Here is a 20,823-nt window from a genome sequence, read left to right as displayed (position 1 = left end):
CTTTAAACAGCTCCAGGCTGGGGGGAAATATCTTCTGAACCACAAACTATTCTTGGTGTCTGCTCCACTAAAAAAGAGCTATAAAAAGTCAGACTCATTCCCAGCATAAAATGTAGCTCTGCATCATCATTGCTACAGGCTGGAAAATGCCAGAGAGGGTCAGTCTTGTTGACTTCCCTAAGCAACATCTGTTTAAAAAAAGACTCCTGCAGTCAGCAGAATTGCCCCAAGCCCAGCTCACTGAGCACACAGCCAGGTTTGGGGACAGAGCTGGGGCTCAGGGGGACACAGTTGGGCTGACCCAAGAGACATGAGTGTCACCCTGGGCACAAATCCCAGTGCAAGCTGCAATCTGCATCCCGCGGGCACACAGCCTCACCGTGGCCCAGGGGGCAGGGGTTGGCTAGGGCTGTGTGATCACAGAATTCCAGAATGGTTTGGGTTGGAAGGGATCTTCAAGAGCATCTTGTTCCAATGCCCTGCCATGGGCAGAGATGCCAACGTGTGGAAAAGCACGTGGGGAAAAAAAGACAAGGGTAAGCAGGGTCAGATATGATGGTCTGGGACTCCCACCACCACCTCCAAGTGAGACTAGGAAAGGACTTGGGGGACAGAGAGTTGTACGATAAAATAATTTCTTTGGTTTCTTTCTCTAGAAAACATCTTTCACACATGGTATAAAAACAGGTAGTTAAGAAATAAACTTCAAGCGAGCTGTACCAGTGAGTTTGGGGCAATCCTCCCCCTTCCTGTGCCTCAGCAGCAAGCTCTCTTCTCAAACAAAAGATGACAAAAATCGCAAGCAAATCCTCTGTGAGAAATACTGTTAAATGTCTAAAACTCCCAACAAGCCCAAACTTACACAGTTTAAAACAAAGCCAAACAGTTTTCTATACAGGGAACAACGTTCTTCCCCAGGAATAATGACCTTGGATTCAGGTTTTTCTTCTGATAAAATATTGACTCTTTCTGAGGGCTGGAAAATCTGTGGCCAACACCTGGTGAGCTCCCAAGAGCTGCCCCAGCAGCTGGCAAGGGGATGCTGCTGCTCACACATCCCATCCCATCCCATCCCATCCCATCCCATCCCATCCCATCCCATCCCATCCCATCCCATCCCATCCCATCAGCAGTGACCCAGCTGCCATAGCACGATGCCACCCAATCGCTCATCTCTCATGCTGCTTTTCAAGTTATGTTTGGAAAGATGAATAAATTAATAAAGCCTCAGAAGATAAAAACCAAAACAAAGAGCACCCAAAAAGTCCAGTTCATGCTCTCAGGGCAGCTGGAAGCGCTCACGGACTTTCTCCTCAATGGAGTGGAGCTTGACCGCGCGCAGCGCGTCCAGCAGCTCCTTGGTGACTTCAGAGTCCTCCTCCTTCTTGTGAGTGAGGAAAGCCCGGAATTTCTCCTGGATGGCTGCCCTGGTCCATGCTGCCTGCTTCTTCGGTGAGCGCTCCAGGATCTGCTGCAGGCGCTTCAGCTTCTTGACGGGGATGTTCTGGTACACCACGAAGTCTATCATGGCCTGATCGCAGTCGTCATCTTCTGCAGCTGGTGGGGAAAACAGCCGGGGGTTAAAAGGACATGGGACAGCAGGGACAGCCCTGCCCAGGCTCTCTGTGGGGCATCTGCCCGCAGGGCTGGTGAACGCCCCAGGCCTGGAAGCGTTCAAGGCCAGGTTGGATGGGTGTTGAAACAACCTGGTCTGGTGGAAGGCTGAACTTCCTATCAGTGATGCCCCCTACACAGGGCAGTTGGAAAACACTGTGTAGAAGTTCTGTAGAAAGTCAATGTACCTATTCCATGTTCCACCCCATCAGGGAATAGAAGAAAAGCCCAGACAAATCTGACGCAATTGCAGTAAGTATTTACACATGCTTTTTCCTGAAAGTTTCTGTTTCCCCCGCAGATTTGTAAACCTTGTAACAGATTTGTAACAGGACCAGCCCTGAGCACAGCCCCAATCAGGGCGCTGGGATGGGACAGACCCAGCCCCGGCTGGCGGAAGCTGCTGGAGTGCATCCAGCACAAGGAATGAAAACAGAAAGAATTTTCAAGAGGTCAAGGCCAAAGGATTACACAATCAGGGAGAGATTAGCCCAGTTTCATGCCACTGCAAACTGGGAACAGTTTCACTGCTTATGGTGAGGTGGGTTGAGCTCCCCTGCTCCGGCTCTGCCTCTCCGGCAGGCTCGGCTTGATGATGAGCAGATCCCTGTGTGCCTCCTGAGAGGAATCATAATAAACTGGAGTTAAAAAAAGCCTTCAGCTCTCATTGCTGGGGCCTCCTCCCTCTATAAATATCTGCAAAGGGCTGGTCTGGCTGCGGGGGCCGGTGCCTGACGCACGTGCTGCTAACCCTGCTCTGACCTGGCCGTCCCCCACCCCGGGACTGCATCCCACTGGTGACGGAGCTTTCCAGTCTCTGTGTCAGGATCACACTCCTGGCAGGGAACTCATGGTATGAGTCAGGCTTTGTAAGGAGAAATTTCTGTGCTGGTGGTGCCAGGAGAGCATGGAAAAGTGAGAGCTGCCCAGGGGAAAAGCCTCCACGTTCCCTCGCCACAGAGGAAAATCTTTTAGAGCCATGGGATGTCCTGAGTTGTTAGGGACCCACGAGGTTCATTGAGTCCAAGTCCTGGCTCTGCACAGACCACCAAAAACCCCTGCAACATGCCTGACAGCTTTGGCCATCACCACTTCCCTGGGGAGCCTGTTCCAGTGCTGACCCCCCTGTGGGTGAGTTTCATTAAAGCTTTTCTACCAAGCTTCATCCTGATAAAGAATGACATTTTTTCAGTCCAGAACAACCTCCCCTGGATGTGATGAGGTCCCCATTGCTTTTCAGATTTTCAGGACATGGCACTGGATAATCTCATCCAGGCTCATTTTCCCATTAAAAGTTGGACCAGATAAAGTTTCAAAGTCCCTCCCACCTGAGCTCTTCTATGGCTTTATGGCTGATTATATTTTTGGAAGCATGAGGATGAAGGTACACTGCCATCCAGACCAGTCACATGGAATTTGTTGCCCATGTCTGGATCCTCAGGGTGGAGCAGGTGGTTCCAAACAGCTCCCAGTCACCTCAGCTGGCATCAGGCCCTTTGGATGGGTTTGGGGGGCCTTGAGATGGTTTATCACCCCCTAACTTGGGGAGGAAGCATGAAAGCAGCCTTGGAACAGAGTCTTTTTCTCTGCCCTGCACCTGTCCCCTGTTTTTTTTGCCAAGAAAGGTTGAACCAGAGGTCTTTGAGGTCCCTTCCAACCCGGGATTCAGGGATTCTCTGCTCTGTGCCCATTGGCTGTTCCTGCCCAAACCTCTGCCCCAGCTCAGCACTACGTCTGATGTGACTGACTGTGTCTGATGTGACACCACAGCGATGTGATTGACACCACGTCTCCACTTTTACACCTGACAGGTCAAAATCCACCCCACACCAGTTCCAGTCAACCTTGGGCTCTGCTCCACTCAACCTGCACAAGACCAGGCTGCCATAAAAGCTTCCAGGAAACAGGTGCAGCCAGGAAAAGGGAGTGCAGGAGCTGTGCCAGCAGCCAAGCTGGGTGCCTCAGCTGCCAAACTCCCCTGTCCCAGCACTCCCAGTTGCCCCTGGTAAGATCCAGCAGGATTTCACTGTCAGCTCTTTGTTCTCACTGTGCAGTGACTGTTGCTTAAGCCCAGTGCCCTGTCTTTGCTCCATGGGACCCATACTGGAAGGAGATGAAGGGAGACAGACTATTTTAGCCATAATTATTATAAATTATGGATCACTCCATGCTTTTACAAGCCATTTCATCTCATTTGCATCTAAGTAGGAGAAAGTCATGAGGAAGTTTGCCCTCACCTTGGCAGCACCAGTCCTGGCACGCTGTGCCTGTGGCTCACCTGATCCCTGTGTGCTGTTGCCTCTCCCAGGTCTGCAGGACATGCAGAGGGTGTCGTGGTACTTGTTGCCCTGCACGTTGGTCACCTTCCCCTGCTGCTCACAGTCCTGGTGTGGCTGGCACGGATTGGTGCTGGAGCTGGAGGAGAAGAAGCCGTGGGGGCAGTCATGGCACTGGGTGTCCTCAAAGGGGGTACCTGTGCATGGGGACACAACGGGACCGTCAGGTGACAAGCTGGCACAGGAGCAGAGATGGCAGCTGGGGATGATGCCAGACACCATTTGAGCATGAAGGTGAAGTTTTGGAAGTGATCACTGCCAGCATCTCCCCTGGGATTGCATGTCCTCGCACAGGGCAAACAGCAGTGCTTGTCCACCGTGCTGATAAATTGCCAGCAGCCCACGATATGAGAGGACAACAAGAGGACACCTCACTGTGAAAAGACCACCGGCCAGGCAGGAGCCTGCAGCCAGGCCGGTGGCTGAGCTGCCAAACCAGCCCTTGGGTTCCCAGAGCCCTTCTCCCCAGAGCCAGAGGCTCCCGCCCAAGTGAAAGTAAAAGCCTCTGTGGAGGTGAAAGCTGAGCTGTCCTTTGCCGCGCTGTCACTGCTGCCCTGGCTCCGGGCCAGCGCTTCCCTCGTGTCACAGGGCTGATGCTGCACGGGCAGCACCGAGCAATGTTCCCCCTCCCCGGGAGCAGAGGGAAGGGCTCTGGGGCAGGAGATTTCCCACCCCTTTCACCTCCTCTTCACGAATCGAATTACAAGCAGTTTCTACGCTGTTGCCGCTGCCTTTAGGCTTTCCCAGAAGTCTGATCTTTCAGATCCCTCCCAACCCAGACCATTCACAAGGCCCAGCCATAACCCCCAACATCTGAGCAACTATTTATAAATGGGAAATCCCAAAGAAATCGGTTTGCCCAGGGGGATTGCACAAGGATCAAAGCCCTCATCCAAGCCAAACAGCAGCAAGACCTGCCTACAGCCCCCAGTGCTCCCCTTCCCCACCCAGACACCAGCACTGGCAGGCCCAGGGCTCTGCCCACCACACTGGACACTCAGTCCTTGCTGTGGTGTTCAGGTGGCTGGGCTGGGGGGAAATCCTCCCCATCCAAGAGCCATTTGCAAAAAATAAATAATAATAACAAAAAATCAGCTTCTCCTCAAATACCCAGCTTGCTTGCTCCTCAGTCCTAAAGCCAACCCTCCAGACAAATTTCATGTTTCATTTCAAAGTGCTTCCCTGTAATGCCTGAAGATCTTCTTCCCCCTTTGCTGTCTTACTGCATTTTGTCGTGTCCTATAGGAAATTAAACCCCAAATCTCAATTGTAAACATCAGCTGAAGACAGCAGATATTTTCCCTGTGGCTGATGAGCCTGGAGCTCTTCCATGCCACACATGCAAGGACTTGAAAAGACTCCATGCTTCAAAAGCCTCCTGGCTTCAAAGTGTGAAGCAAGATGCTGCTGGGTTTGCTGGTGCTGCCCACACTGGTTTGCTGTCCCCTGCTGTGGTTTCCAGGCAGAGCCTGGTCCTCACTGATTGCTGAGTTTACACACATTCGGAGCAACTAAAGGACCAGAGAAATCTGTACTGGGGAAACAACAGGAGAATAAATCCCCTAAAATACCTTGGGGCTTGGATCACACAAGGAGAAGGAGTCTCAGACTCAGGAGTCAAAACAAAGCTGGTTTTGTGGATTTGGAACCTGGCTGTGTGTCCACTGTGTGTTTTCAACACAGCCTCTCCAAACTGCTCAATGAAAAACCACAAAACTGGCCCCAGAGCTACACACATTCCTCAGCCCTGCCCTTACATCATCAGCCACCTTCTTCAGCCCAGATAATCAGCATTCCCAGCTCCCTGGCTGCCTGTGCAAGGAGAAGGGAGCTGAGGAATGGTCAGGAGCAGCTTGGACCTTCCCACCTGCCTGTGGCACAGGGCCAGCGGCTGCTCCAGGGATGGCCAAGTCACAGCCTGGCTCTGCCTGCTGTGGCAGCTGAGGCAGGTAGCTGGGATTGGCACATCCCATCAAAGCTGCTGGGGATTTCAAAAGCTTTCAAATTGATAGCTGGGGGAAAACCCAACCAAATTCCTCCTTGGAAAAGAGACAGGAGCACGCTGGCAAGGACGGCTCTGTGCCAGCCCCAGAGCTAAAAGGGAGTCGGTCAGGCTGTGGGCAAGCATTGCCTGCTGTATTTGTCCTTGACTTTTATCCCCCGCGGGGATTTTAGGGCGCGACAAGAGCCGAGTGAGGACGCCCAGGGCCCGTGTTACTCACCCGGCTTCGCAGCCCCGGCGCCCGGCGGGCACTCGGAGTGCCTGATGCAGAGCTCCATGTTGGAGTAGTAGCCCTGCTGGCACTGGCAGGCGCGGTTGTGCGTGGCATTGCACTGCTGCACCTCCACCTGCTTCTCCCCGCAGATGACGTTGCAGTAGCGGCACTTCTCCAGGTAGTTCCAGTACTGAGTGTAGTGCAAATCCGGGCAGGGCTCGCACCGCGTGGCTCTGTCCCTGGAGCAGTGCTGTGCCACGAAGGTCCCCGGCGGGCACTGCTGGCATGTGATCCTCTCGCTCGTCACGGCGTCCTTCCACTGGTACGTGGGCTGGGCGTCGCAGGCTAGCTCAGCCAGCAAAAGGAGGAGAGGGGGGAACATCCACTACGGCAAAGACAGCGCAAAGAGCCCTGAGCTCATCCTCGGGCAGAGGCGGGAGCAGCAAACGCGGCTGCTGCTGTTACAGAACTTGTTATTGTTGTAGACACAAGAAATTGTTCTCCCTCCCTGTGCTGTTCCCAGCCCAAGCGCCAGCTGCTGCCCTCCTTTGCCATCCCAGGTGACAGAGCATCCTTGCCAAACCCATTTGTGATGCATTCAGAGCCCAATTTCCCTCACTCAGAACTTGGAGCGGCTCCAGCACACTCCCCTCTTTCACCCCAGTCACCTCCCCGCCACTGCACTAAGAGACACCTTTGCAAACCAAGAAGCAGAAGGGAAGTTCTCCAAACTGGCAGATAGAAAGCATGCTCCCTAGGACATTTAACGCTTTTTGTAAAGCCAGATGCTTAGGATAGGACTGAATCCCAGAGCTTGTTGATCCTCCCTTTCCTTTCCAAAGCCCACGTGCCCAGCCTGACAAGCAGATCCCTTACCTTGGATGGATGCCTCAAACTCGGCACGTGGCAGGATGGCATCGCACCCAGGGCTTCCGAGCGCCGCGATCAGAAACCTGCGGAGACAGAGAGGGTTCCTCAGAGGCTGCCGGCTGCGCCGGGGCTCCTCTCTGCAGCAGCAGGCTCAACCCGACCGGCCAGCGGGAAAACAGAGGGAGATGGGGAAGGGCTGATAGGTAAAGGCTGATAGGGAAGAGCTGTTGGGAAAGGCTGGGTTTCCTCGCCTGCTTTCCTCCGAGTCAGCCCTTCCTCCGAGGGAGATGCCGGCTCTCCCCAGCGCAGGGACGGAGCAGAGCCTTATAGCGGCTGCGGGCGGGAGGCTCTGGGCACCCCCGCACCCACGCAGATCCAGACACGTGGAATCGCCCGGGGGAGGGAAACCACCCCCAGCCCACCGCAGCCGAGAGGGAGCAGCCAGGGTCTCCCTTTCTTCCCCTTCCTTCCCATCCCCATCCCATCCCTCGGGACCGGCTCCGCTCACCGCAACTCTGCCTCGCACCTCCGCACGGCGCCGCTCCCCGCGGCCGGCAGCGCCTTTATAGACCGGCCCGTGGGAAAGACCCCTCTTGGGCAAGGGGAGGTGACATCGCTGCTCCATCCCGGCCCCTCCGACTCCATCCCGGCCCCCGAGCCCTTCCCGATCCCCCGCCGCGGCGGCACCGGCTCCGCCTTCGCGTCCCGGCGCCCTGCCTCGCCCGAGCGCCGCTTTCGCTCTCGTTTCTGCACTTGCCTCTAAAAGTGAAGCTTTCAGAGCCATGGAGTTCGCTTACCTGTGGGGAGGAAGGAGGCGAGTGGGATTCGCGCAGTTTTTCAAAGCTAAGTTTTACAAGGGGTTGGTGAGAAATCGGTTTCTGGCAAGGGGAAAGGCAGGGAAATTCCCCTGCTAACGTTCTGCTCCCCGGCTGCGAGCGCCGAAGAACTTCCCAGTAACAGCGGCTGCCTCTCGCTGCGAGTTTGCCCCGTCCCAGGCAGCCCCGAGGAGCCGGTTCTGGCTGTGCTTGCGGGCAGTGAAACCGGCGCTGAGGGAAGCATCCCTCCGGCTCTGCCCAGGGGCTCCGGGAGCAGACCCCATCCCACTCCCCTGCCGAGGGCACTGACCCTGCCAGAACAGCCCCGACCCTCAGTGCTTGGGCGCTGCATCCCTAAAGCCGGCTCCGAGCTTCAACCCTCTCCTTTCAGGAGCACCGAGGATGACACCACCTCCAGCTGTAACACTAAACACAGGTACCTTTTGTGGTACAACAACATCCAGCAGCTAAGGAGGTCAGCACTTAAGTCCCTTACAGGTGACTAATTCCAGCCCTAATTCTTGGAGCCCAAGGATTCAAATGAAAACTGAATTGAGCCTTGCAGGTACAGCCTTGGCAGCCTTGGCGCTGTTCCAGTGCCTGCTTCAAGACACGGGACTCCTGCACTTTGTCCTGCTCTGTCTCACCACATTCCCTCTGAACAGTCAAATGCTCAAAAAGCAAATGCAAGTCTCTGCAAGGATGAGGGAAGCACAGTGAGGACCTGAGAGGATGTGGAGGTTTTTCTCCTCAGGAGTCAGCAGCCAGCTCCTCTTGCAGATCACTACAGAGAATTAACAATTCAGCCGCTGGGGCTGCAGATGGAGAATCTCATGGACTTTATTCTGAACACTCTTAAAGTTCAGACCTACAAGAGCCAAACCACACCATTCACCAAGAAAATCAAACCCAGTTTTCCACTACCCAGAAAGAGAAGGAAACCCCAATGGTCAGAAAGAATCCAAAGCTCCTTCCAGTAAGGTCAGTTTCTACCCACCTTGGTTAAAGAAAATCCTCTGACTCCAGCAGGAGCCAAGGGGGGTCAGTACCAGAGTCCAACAGCAGGGTCTGGGCTGTGTTTATTTGCACTTCACACAGAACAGGCGATGGGCTGATTTACACAGGTCACTCTAAAGTGGTTTTTCAATTTACTGCTTGTTTATCCTGATCCTCTGTAGCTGTCCAAAGTAATCCTGATGATTTGTAACTCATTTTGACATAATCCCTGAGCCAAGGACTGCCAGGATTTTGCTTTGTCAGTGTGCATCAGCTCAGTAATTAATCAGCTATTCTCCCAGCCCTGCCCTGGCACTGAGGCACAGCCCCTTGATGTTTTTTTGGGTGAAACTCAGCACAAGACTGGATCCAATAGAAAGCCCTGCTCTGGGCTCACCCAGCTGGGGAGTTTCATTGGGATCCCTCTGCCTGAGACTTGACCCCCCAGGAGCCACAGAGCGCTTCCTTCTCCACGTGCAGAAGCACAGTCTCAGTTTTCTGTCCCTGGATTTCACATGGAACGCACAAGGTGTACAAAACAACAGCAGGTGGCTACATCCTGAATGGCACCTGCTGGCAGTCCCTGTGTCCCTGCCATGCCCCTGCTGGGATGGACACAACGCACCAGGAAACTCCGAGTCTGCAGCTCCTGGCTGCCCTGCGGTGCCTCATCAGCAATTATTTTTGTTGTGAGTTTGATAACGACAAAAATGTGTCAGATGGATGCTCCTAGAGAGCAAAACACCACGTTAATGGGACAGAAAGGGCTTCCCCAGACTCCAACAGTCTGGTGGAACAATGACCTTTGACTAATCTTTTTCTGTCTGTTCTTCTGTTGGTCCAACAAACCTCCCAGAATGGGTTTATGGGTCACTGCCTGATACCAGAAAGCAGCAACACAACTCACTAGTGACTCTGACCAGTGGAGGTAGCATAGAAATGGAATCCAGCATCCTACTGCCATGGCTCTGCCTTCACTTCTCCATTCAGGGCATAGTTTCACACTCCAGGGTATCCAGCAGCACCACCTTCTGAAACTACTCTTGCAAAATAAGGTTTCTTGTTATACTCATAGAAAATTCCGTTAAGCAAAGAAAACCTTGCTTCCCATCAGTAACCACTCTGCCAGCCAGAGACAGGGCTCATCTCTTTCCTGAAGAAACATTTTGCTTTGCTGATTTTGATCTCTTTTGTGAGTCCTTCCAGTTTTTTGGGGCCAGAAAAAACCAGCAGGAAAGGTTTGTTCAATGACACACTACAATGTTCCAGGTCTAGTCATAGCACTGCAAGGCAAGGGCAATCAAAAATTAGTATCTACTTCCTTCATCATCTGTAAGCCATGTGTCATTTGCTTCTGAAAATCAGCAAGGAGTGACCAGGATAGGTTTTTGTCCCCCAAGCATTAAGAAATTTGCATAAATTCCTGTAAGCACCTAAAGCAATAGAGATTTTTCTGAAACTGCTTTTTCACTTTCTGTTGTTTATAATTAATCAACTGCCCCTGTCTTTCCTTCTTGTAAATTCAACAAGTTTCCAGATGACAGAACAGTCCTGACTGCTGGGGACCCTCTTCTTCAAGGCCTCATGGAATCACAGCAGGGTTTGGGTGGAGAGGGACCCAAAGCTCATCCAGTTCTCCCATCTCCAGGACCCATTAGCATCCATCTGTCCTGCACCAACCACCAACAGCAGGGACTGATTCCCAGATCCACTGCAGTGCAACCCCCAGTGCACCAGAAATCAGCACCAAACCCAAACCCACCCCAAAGCAAACCCATCTGCCCTGGTGGGACGCTGGATGTTTCAGAGCTTGTCCGGGTGGGTTCAGCTGGTGAAGGGCAGGGACTGTAAACCTCTTCAGCAAGAAAATCGCTCAGTTGAAGAGTGAGAGATGAAGAGATGGAGTTCCCTGGACAAAGGGATGGAATAGCCTGGATGAAGGGAGAGAAAAACCCTCAGCAAGTTTTCCCCTCAGTGTCAGAAAGACAAGGAGCTACTGGAGAGGATCCAGCAGAGGCCACAGAGATGATGAAGGGCCTGGAGCATCTCTGCTGAGGAGACACAGCTGAGCCTGGTCAGTCTGGAGAAGGCTCAGAGGGGATCTCATTGATGCACATCAGTATCTCCAGGGGGTGCCAGACTCTTTTGTGGTGCTCAGCAACAGGACAAGGAGCAACAGCCATAAACTGAAACTCAAGAATTTTCACCTCAACATGGAGAAGAGCTTTCCGTGGAGGTGGCAGAGCACTGGAACAGCTGCCCAGGGAGGGTGTGGACTCTCCTTCTCTGGACATTCCAAACCCACCTGGATGCATTCCCTTGTCCCCTGCTCCAGGTGACCCTTCCTTGGCAGGGGGGTTGGACTGGGTGATCTCCAGAGGTCCCTTCCGACCCCAACCGTTCTGTGAATCTCTTGAAGGCTCTGAGATATTCTCAGCATTGTTCCTCTGCCCTGTGTCAGAACAGAGCAGCCCCAGGCTGGAACAGTCTTCAGACTAAAACAACTCCAGGAAAAGGCACAGCTTTAAAATTACTTGAGCTGAGGGGAAAAAGCAGCATCGTAATATTTGTCCCAGCCACCCCCTTTCCAAGCGTGTGGGGTGATTCAACCCCACAATACTTCTCAAGTATTTCCTTCTGTCTTACTGGATCTGGCAGCACTTTTGCAGCCCACGGCAGATCATTCCCACCGGCAACCGCGTCCCGAGCCGCGGTGTCACCGCCCCCGAGCACGCTCATGGCCGTGCTGTGGCTTCCCTCCAGTGGCACAAGCAGCCAGCTGCAGTTTCCTGGGAGAGACCTTGCCAGGAGACCAGGATCTGAGCCACCCACCAAAAAATGACATTTTACTGCTCACTGCTCCCAGCCTCACTCCAAATCTTTTTCTGTTCATTTTTACAACACACCTGTATTTATATAACACTTTTCTGTCATTTCCCCCGTTTATATTTGAAACATCCAGGACTTTATCTGCATTATTTATTCCTGTTTTGCTGCACTGAATAGATACACAGCTAGAAGGTAACAGTCATCCACAAACTTAAACAAGACAATATATGCTAGCCCAGAGCTACCTCAATTCCTGCCTTAAGCCTTTGTTAATTGTCAATGAAGTACAAAAGTTCCCATTTCACTGTCAGCAACTCTGAGATTTTAAGAGACACTGGGTTTGAATTCTACAACCAGGAGAAACTGGAAACTTTGTTAAAATGCAGCTCACTTTTCAATTTTATTAAGAATAAAATTCTATTAACATAAAATTTTCCAAATTCCATTGATATGAAAACCACCTGCGGACTACAACCTTTCCACTTGCTCCTACCAGGGCCATTAGGACCTAATAGCCAATGTTTTTATATCTGGTTTTTTTATTATTATTTTTAATTCCTGGGTTTTTTTTTTTTTAATCTAACCAAATCAAATTTAGACAAAATGGTTTTATTTTACAGTCTAATTACCAGCAGCTACAGAAGATTTAAAATAGATACAATTTTTTAGGTTAACCACTTATATCCACTACTCACAGAGAGTGGAAATAAAGAATTTTTTTAACCCAACTAACTTGATTAATTTAAAAGTTTTAAAACATTTAGATCCTTCTTCTCGGAAAGCAAATCAGGTAGCACGGGCACATGGAAATACCAGCACTGAGTGAAGAATAAAGTCTCCTTAGAAGCGTGTTCCAAAAAATCCCACCATGGTGCACGATGGAATCAGGCTTTGGGATGCACAGCGGGTGAGAGGGAGCTTCTGCTCACCATCCACCAGTGGAATTTGTCTGTAAAAAAATGATCCTTTCAGTATCTTCTGCTATTGGAGACAATGGCTGGTGCCAAACCCCAAGAGTGAATGTGAATCACCTCTTCCAGGAACACCAGTGGGGTAGGGATGGGTAGTCTGGCATCCTCAGCCAGCTCAGTTCCATTGTAGGAACATTCCTGGGGTTTTTCCATGATCTGGTATTACCTGAAGGGCCCATAAAATGGCAGCTGCCTCCAGGATATAAAATTTCAGCCTAAGAGTGGCCACAGAAGAATTCAGAGGATAAAAATAAGTAAAAAAATAACTTTCTTAGTTCTAACAGAGGACAGTGTTCTGCTTTGTCTCCTGCAGCGAGACCTTTCGGAACTGACCACCTTTGTTGGAAAACGATCAGCTCGTAATCCAGAGACAAGGATCACAGGGATTCCAAGGAACCTCCATGCTGCTCCTGCTCAGCAAGAGCCAGAGCACAGCCACTGCCTTCTGCTGGCACAAAGGACTTCCTGCCCTTTCTGTGGGTGGCATCAGGACCAGAAGAAAACTTGGATTAATCGCTGCCTCTTCACGTCACTGCGGCACTTGGGGCACTTCTTCGCCTGTGGAAACCAACAGACAAAACACACAGGGAATGGATTTATGGTGGAGGAAATGCCACAAATGGAGGGAGGTTTCATGTGGGCAAATAGTGGCAGGATAAGGGGCAATGGTTTTAAACTGAAACAGGGAAGCATTAGATTAAATTTTAGGAAGAAATTCTTTACTCAGAGGGTGCTGAGAGGCCCTGGCACAGCTTTCCCAGAGAAGCTGCGGCTGCCCCAGCCCTGGAAGTGTTCAAGGCCAGGCTGGATGGGGCTTGGGACAGCCTGGTCTAGAGGAAGGTGTTCCTGCCCATGGCAGATAGGCTTTAATGTCCCTTTCAACCCAAACCACTCTCTGAATCTCTGATATTAAATATCTCTACCACATTTTGGCCACTATGAACTACAAGCCACAGCAGCCACCTGTCAGTCCCCGAGATCGCATCTGCTGTTTGCAGCCTCCCTGTTAGCACACAGTCAGTTATTTCCTTGGTGGTAATAAAAAGGAGAGGAGGCTTTGTGGCACCATGCAAAGTGGCAGCAGACTTTACAGCACTTGTCCCAGCTATGACACATGTGGAGGACTGAAATACAGGAACGAGGAAACGTGGAGCTGCAAGAGCTCTTGGGAAGTACAGCTGCACCTGTGGGTAAAATCCTGTCAACTGGAGGAGTTCCCTGAATTCTTGCTTCCTCTTGCACAGATGACAAGGAAATGTCTCCTGGACCTTCCCGGACATGGATGACACACATGGCCATTGCCAAGAGTTTTGTAGGGGAACCAAGTGCATTTATTTCTTCACAGCACCCCACACATTTCTCATGAGCAGCACGAGACAGGAAGACACATGAGGCATCATTTCTCCACTCAGGTTTCAGTTTGCTTCTTCACTAATCATCAATTTTAAAGTAATTTGACTTGCAGATGAATCCAAACTGTTCTTCTCATAGCTTGCAAATTACTGGTAAAACTGAACTGGTCTGTGTATTTCAAAAGGGAGATAGAAAATTTGTTTTCTTTAAAAAAAAAATCTTTGGGAGAAGATTGCCAGCTCAGGAAGCCTAAAAAGATGGGCAGCTACATCAGTGGCACTGCACAGCCTTCCCTGAAGTGTGGAAGTGTGATTCATTAGAATCACAGAGTAGTTTGGGTTGGAAGGGACATTAAAGTTCACCCAGTTCCATCCCCCTGCCATGGGCAGGGACACTTTCCACTGGATCAGGCTGCTCCAAGCTCTGTCCAACCTGGCCATGAACACTTCCAGGGATGGGGCAGCCACAGCTTCTCTGGACAGCCTGTGCCAGGGCTTCACAGGGAAGCATTTCTTGCCAATATCCCATCTAACCTCTGGCAGTGGGGAGCCATTGCAAGAAAAGCTGCAGACTGCAGAGTAGGCTCAGGCAGTAGGATTTTGGTTCTGGCAACATTAACTGAAATATCAAAAATGGAAGGGGAGAGGAAAAGGTCACTTTATCTCCCAAGAGCCTGTGCTTGGCCAAGGGCAATTTTAACTGTAACATTTAGTTGTGAAATCTTTGATAATTTCCCCATGTTACAGATAGTCCAAATCAAAATAACTCAGTCTTCTTGGAAGACCTGCATGAATAAATGCATTTAAACACCTAGAAGCAGCAACAGAACCTCTGGAGGGAAAACCACACCCCAAAGCAGCATGTCCTGGTCCAGTCTCTGCAAGGCTTCCCCTAACACACTGAATCACCCAACATGCTCCAGCACTAATCCCCCTAATCCCCCTCTAGCTGCAGGGAATTTCATCTACTCTGCTCCTCCAAAAGCTTCTAAAAGCCTCCAAAGTTATTCACCACCTCTCCCCACAAGTGCTTTGCTAAAACAACAACTTGGACAAGACCACGATTTGCAAACCCCGTGTTGTGAATGATGCTCTGAGTCACTTCCTCGGTGGGACAATATGCACCAAAGGGCTTTTGAGCTGAAAAAACATTGAGTAAGTTATTAGGAAAGAAAAACAGGAGTTCTACACAGCCCTGTCACAAAGTGACAAAGCCCAGTCCCATCTGATGAGAGTTCAGAGCTTGGACATGGTTGCTCATTTCCTGCTGGTAAAGGGACCCCTGTCCCAAACACATGGCTCGACTGTCCAGCCTCACCGGGCATGAGTGGGGATGGGGATGGATGTGGTGGGACACGGCTCCTCTGGGACTGGCTCCAGAGAAAGCATGATCTTCCTGTTTGCAATCCTGAGTTTCCCTCTCAGCTGCATGAGCAGCACAGCCTCATCACTGGAGAAGCATCTCTGCATCAGCACAAGTCACACCCTAAACTACAAGAGGATAGGGCAGGTTTGGACAACAGGAAGAATTTCTGCATGGAAAGGGTAGCAAAGCACTGGAACAGGCTGCCCAGGGAAGTGGCAGAGTCACCATCCCTGGAGTGCTCAGAACACACATGGCTATGGCACCTCAGGACGTGGTTTAAGGGGAACACAGTGCTGGTGCTGGGCTGATGGTTGGTCTTGATGATCTTTGAAGCCTCTTCCAACATAAATGATTCTATGACTGTATTTGACTTTTCATTAACCAAACAACACCTGAATCACATCATGAGCCACTTAACACTCCTGTGCCCTGAGAACATTAATCACTACACAGGCGTGTCTGAAGGGAAGATTAATCAGGTAAGTGGCAAATATGGAAATAATTAATAATAAAACTAAGATTATTCAGTAAGTAGCAAATATGGAAATCATTGCTAGCAAATGATCCATGACTCATTTCCTCAAACATGGAAATGGGATGCATGAGATATCTATGTAGAAGAGAAAGAACACTTCCAGTTGGAAGGGACCTACAGTGATCCTACAGTCCAAGCGCCTGACCTCTTAAGGCTGAACAGAAGTTATGGCACTGTAATATTAAAGAGCATTAGGGCCTCTCTAGGAAGCCTCTTCCAGTGTTTGACCACTCTCTTGGTATAGAAATGTCTCCTAATATCCAGTCTGAACCTCACTGATAAAAGCTTTGGACAGCTCCCATGAATCCTGACATTAAATCCCAGGGAGAAGAGCTCAGCACCTCCCTGTGTCACCTCCTCAGGAGGGGCTTTGGACAAGGACTTGGAGTGACAGGACAAGGGGGAGAAGCCTTAAAAGAGAGCAGGGTTAGATGGGATATGGGAAGAAATTCTTCCCTGTGAGGTTGGTGAGGCCCTGGCACAGGTTGTCCAGAGAAGCTGTGGCTGCTCCATCCCTGGAAGTATCCAAGGCCAGGCTGGAGAAGGCTTTGACCAACCTGGAATAGTGGAAGGTGTCCCTGCTCATTGCAGGGGGATGGAATAAGATGAGCTTTAATATCCCTTCCAACCCAAACCACCCTGATCCTATGCTTATTCTATATTCCTCTTGGACCAACTCTGTCTTGGCTGCTCTATTTTATTTGGATGTCAGTCCAATGTTTTCTATGCTTACCTGACAATTCAGTGTCTTCTTCCTGAGAAAAAGACCTTTCTCTGGAACTTGGAATAACAGACTATTTTGTACTTGCTTATAGATTGACAAGCTGAAGAAGTTTCTTTTCCTTCTGTACTGTTTTTGGATATTCCTGAGCTCCACTGATCAGCAGCCTTCTCATCACATATGAATGTTTAGAAACCCCTAAACTCTTGCATTACTGTGGATTTGAAAGTCTTTTAACACTTGGCTGCTGAATTAAATGCTGGGTAAGATGCTCCCAAACCCAGGCACCCTGGGACTAGCGACATCTTACCTAAAGAATTTCAATTTACTCAGTTGGGAAAAACAAGAGACAGATCTTTGAGCAGGAATTCAGAATCACAGATTCACAGAAATTGTTCAGTTGGGAAAGACCCTAAAGGCCACAGAGTCCAATGGTTGACCCAGCACTGCCAAGTTTACCTCTTAACTATGCCATTAAATGCCACATTTGCACATCATAAATCCGTCCAGGAATGGTGACTCAACCATTTTGCTGGGCAGCCTGTTCCTTGTTTGCCTCATTCTCATAATAGAGCTCTACAGTAGGATTTTGATGGGGAAAGTTATGAAACTGAGAAAGAAAAAAAATTTAAAATAAACATTTAAATAGGAAAAAAAAAAAAAAAACAACGGTGTTTTTTAAGTTGACTCCACAGCTTGTTGCCTTTGTAGTTCTAGACCAGAAAACACATGGAGGCAGCTCAGAAAGATGTAAAAGTGTAAAAACCCCAGCTTAGGGCAGAGATCTGCCTCCAATCATATTGCAAACCATGGGAAACAATGGATCAAGTGGTAAATCTTCCATTGGCATTTGGCTGCTCTTCCTGGAAACAGAAGAATTCTGATTCCAGGCTTGTTCACATCATTCTCCTGAAAAGCACAAAATTCCCCAGCAGTTTTGGAAAAAACCAAACCAATAAACAGGAGAACCTTTACGAACTGCTTCCAGCACGTTTTGCAGCAAGTGAAGTCACATAATGGGCATTTAAAAGGCACATCATCCTCGGATTTGCAGTTAGAGCAGTGGAATCTTCCTAGAACAGAGAGGAGGGTGAGGAGAGAGAAAAAGAGAGGGAGGAAATGACTAAATTCCTGTAATCACCTGTGAAATTCTCATGTATCCGCACTTCCAGTGCAGTCCAGAAAACAATGACCATGAGTGTAATGAACTACCTCAACAGTGCCCTGTCATATTATTTCTTTCAAGTGACCTCACAGTCTCTTGATGCTTCAGATCCCAGTAGGAACTCGGGTTACATCCTTCCTTTACAAGGAAGTTGCCAAGAAAAAAATCCCTAAAGTTCTCAGGAAACTACTAAAGCATTGTGGTGAAGACAATGAAGAACTTCGAGAGCACATGCAAGGTACAGAAAGTACAGATTCTCCTCAGCAAACCACATCAATCACACTGCACCTGAGCAAATACAGGCAGGATCCAGTGGTTTCATACATCAGTCTCATTTCTGTAATTCATCTTTATTCCCAAGCATTAGAAAATTACATCCCAAACCTCTCCTGTACCTACCACACTCTGGTTCCATCTCTAGGGGAAAAATGGGCACAACTCCAGAGTCTGTGGGTGCCCTCACATTATTGGTTTCTTTGGACACTTCAGTCTTTGGCAACTCAAGTTCACTTTTCTGGCTAAAGCAGAAGGAGGAAATCTTACTCTGAATCTTCTCTGGTGCCCCACTCTTAGAAGGGGCTGCATCTGGGGAGAAAAAGAGAAAACCAGTGTATAAACCTGTATCATGCAAAACAAGCACTAAGACTCTACAAAACACAGTCAGCAGTAAATTCGCTCAGTTGTCATTGAATAAGAAGAAAAACTAATTGAAAGAACTAGTTTTTATGCCACAGTGCTTGACAACAGAAGTTTTTGATAGATACTGACACATGCAATATTACTGAAAGAGACCCTTTATATTGAAATGGTTCTATGGCATTTCTTCCTACAGAATGGGCCTTGATCCATTCCTGCTCCCATCCCACTTACATGTAAAAATTCTGCCTTCACCCTTTACACACTTCAGAGTTTAAACATGGCAGAACCATAACTAATTTCTTTCTTATTTCCTTGCACTTCCCCATCTCATGTTACCTTTTATCTTACTCCTGTTTGAGTGTGTTTTTTTAAACCCAATGTAGAGATAACCAGTGACTTTGATTCTCCTTGACAGGCCTCAGGCAGAGAGGCCCTAGCCCAGGAGAGGACTTTTCACAGGGCTGGGGAGTGATAGGACAAGGGCAAACGGCCTTAAACTAAAGGAGAGCAGGTTTAGATTAGAGATTAGGGGGAAATTCTTCCTTGTGAGGGTGGTGAGGCCCTGGCACAGGGTGCCCAGAGAAGCTGTGGCTGCCCCATCCCTGGAAGTGTTCAAGGCCAAGTTGTACAGGGCTCAGAGCAATCTGGGCTATGGAAGGTGTCCCTGCCCATGGCAGGGGTTTGGAACTGGATGAGGTTTAAGGTCTCTTCCAACTCAAGCCAGTCTGTGATTCTATGATTGTGAGGCTGTTGAGCCCTACCCATCATGATAATAAGTAAGATTTTAAACTTTTTAAACTGTTCATTGCCTACCTTGTATGTGGCTCATTCCTTTTGTGCAGCTCTCTAAGCTCTGGGGTTTCCTTTCACTTTGCTCCAACTGTTGCAGTTGCTTCTCTCCATCACCACAGACCATTCCAGTCAAACTCTTACAGAGCTCTCTGAACTGCTCTTTGTGGTGAGGACGCACGAACATGTAAAACCCTGGCCAAAAGAAAATACAGTCAAATGCACAGGAAAATACAGTCAAATGCATAGGAAAATCAATGCCTGACCATGGAAGACTCCTTGCTTTGGAGGGGAGAAATTCTTTGGAAGCTGAATAATATCAGTCAGATTCCTCAGAGTATCTTCAGCTTGGTGAAACACTTGATGCTTTTGTGATTATTGTAATTATGGGACTTTCCTTGCCAGAAGGCAGATGAGTATTTAGTACTGAAAATAATCTCAATTTGTCTTGAAATTCTTCCACTCTCTACAGCTCAGAATAAACACCCACCCCAGCACTTGACCTGACAAGTGATCTAAGAACATCAGGTATACACACAATATCCAGAGAGACTCTCAGGAAGGAAATTTCTTTTTACTGCTTGGCTGACAAGGATTCACAACACACATACAGAAACTCTAAAAAACCCCGATTATGACTTACTGCCAAGCACAGACAATTCTACCACAAGGTCCTCTGAGGTCAAAACATTGGCTCAGTAGAGACAGCGACTGTGAAAGAGTGCTCAGGGGGAGGTTATGACTCACGGCGTCATCCAGCTCATTTTCTCCCACTCTCCACTTTGCCAAGACTAATCTAACTAGTTAACACACCAGGATAAGGGCATTCTTTCACCATTTGCATACTATGGTACCTGCTCAAAGCCAGTGGAATATTTATTGTTATCTGCTAAAGATAACAAACAAAATTCCATCAGCATTTCCCAGCATACACTGAATGCATCATTTCCAGCAGAAGAGTCAACTCAGAGACGTGGGAGAAGGGGAGAAGGTGGAACTGAGCTGTCACATCACACAAGATATCACCATTGAGGCAGTCAGGATCAGCATATAATGCCTCTTCTTCTTTCAAACAATTAAGTCCAATTTCAAATTTTAAAAACCTGTAGCTCCCTAAACTCTTCCATCGCTAAACCCACAAAAGGAAAATAAAACAAACCACTTCTGAGAAAATAAATTATATCACAGTTCCAGAAATATTTTTGGCTAAAGCTCTGTAGAGAAGAATTGTAAATTAAAAGTCTGACTGCTTATCCTGAAACCTGGAAGTAATCTAAGAACTATGCATCAATACAGCAACCACTGGTCATGGGAATAAAATTGGGTTAGTTCAATAGTCAGCACTGTTCTTTCTAAAGAGCAGTTGTAGTAATTTAGGAGGAAAAACAGTTAGGTGGGATGAAGGTTAGGACTGGAATTACTGAGGTGTTGTATAATGTTTTTGAGGGACAATTTCTACCTGAACAGACAGAGATAACATTTTATAACCTTGACATATTTTGCTCTCTGAATGGCATTCCTTGAACCCATTGTTCTGGCTGCTCCACTGATCTGGGTAGCTAAACCAAAAGGTGAGACCTGACATGAGATCACAGCACCCACACTTTCC

The 20,823-nt window shown here is 49.0% G+C and overlaps 2 protein-coding genes across 14 annotated transcripts in view; both read right to left on the bottom strand.

The window, feature by feature from the left end:
• Positions 1-618: 618 nt before the first annotated feature.
• TNFRSF6B (TNF receptor superfamily member 6b) lies at positions 619-8,988 on the bottom strand. 8 transcript variants are annotated; one of them, XM_038159042.1, is made up of 6 exons: positions 8,849-8,953; positions 7,794-7,833; positions 7,043-7,119; positions 6,173-6,551; positions 3,893-4,087; positions 619-1,557 (listed from the first exon to the last, which is right to left on the bottom strand). In XM_038159042.1, the coding sequence occupies exons 3-6, from the start codon at positions 7,082-7,084 to the stop codon at positions 1,280-1,282; spliced, it is 894 nt and encodes a 297-aa protein (XP_038014970.1). In that variant the 5' UTR covers positions 7,085-7,119; positions 7,794-7,833; positions 8,849-8,953; the 3' UTR covers positions 619-1,279. The 8 variants fall into 8 exon arrangements, with proteins under 8 accessions (XP_038014970.1, XP_038014967.1, XP_038014972.1 ...); XM_038159039.1 differs by lacking the exon at positions 7,794-7,833 and having other exon boundaries at positions 8,849-8,988; XM_038159044.1 differs by lacking the exons at positions 7,794-7,833; positions 8,849-8,953 and adding an exon at positions 8,292-8,316.
• An 826-nt stretch (positions 8,989-9,814) lies between these two features.
• RTEL1 (regulator of telomere elongation helicase 1) overlaps positions 9,815-20,823 on the bottom strand; it is a 48,090-nt gene continuing 37,081 nt past the window's right edge. For 3 of the 6 annotated variants that reach the window (XM_038159031.1, XM_038159034.1, XM_038159032.1), the window contains 3 exons: positions 19,239-19,409; positions 18,186-18,371; positions 17,241-17,694 (listed from right to left, as the gene is read on the bottom strand). In XM_038159031.1, the coding sequence (XP_038014959.1) occupies positions 17,417-17,694; positions 18,186-18,371; positions 19,239-19,409 (635 nt within the window). In that variant the 3' untranslated portion in view covers positions 17,241-17,416. The other 3 variants (XM_038159033.1, XM_038159035.1, XM_038159037.1) reach the window with 3 other exon arrangements.

This window comes from Motacilla alba, chromosome 20, assembly GCF_015832195.1.
Source record: "Motacilla alba alba isolate MOTALB_02 chromosome 20, Motacilla_alba_V1.0_pri, whole genome shotgun sequence".
Classification (NCBI taxonomy): Eukaryota; Metazoa; Chordata; class Aves; order Passeriformes; family Motacillidae; genus Motacilla; species Motacilla alba.
This window is presented reverse-complemented; position numbering and strand designations above follow the sequence as displayed.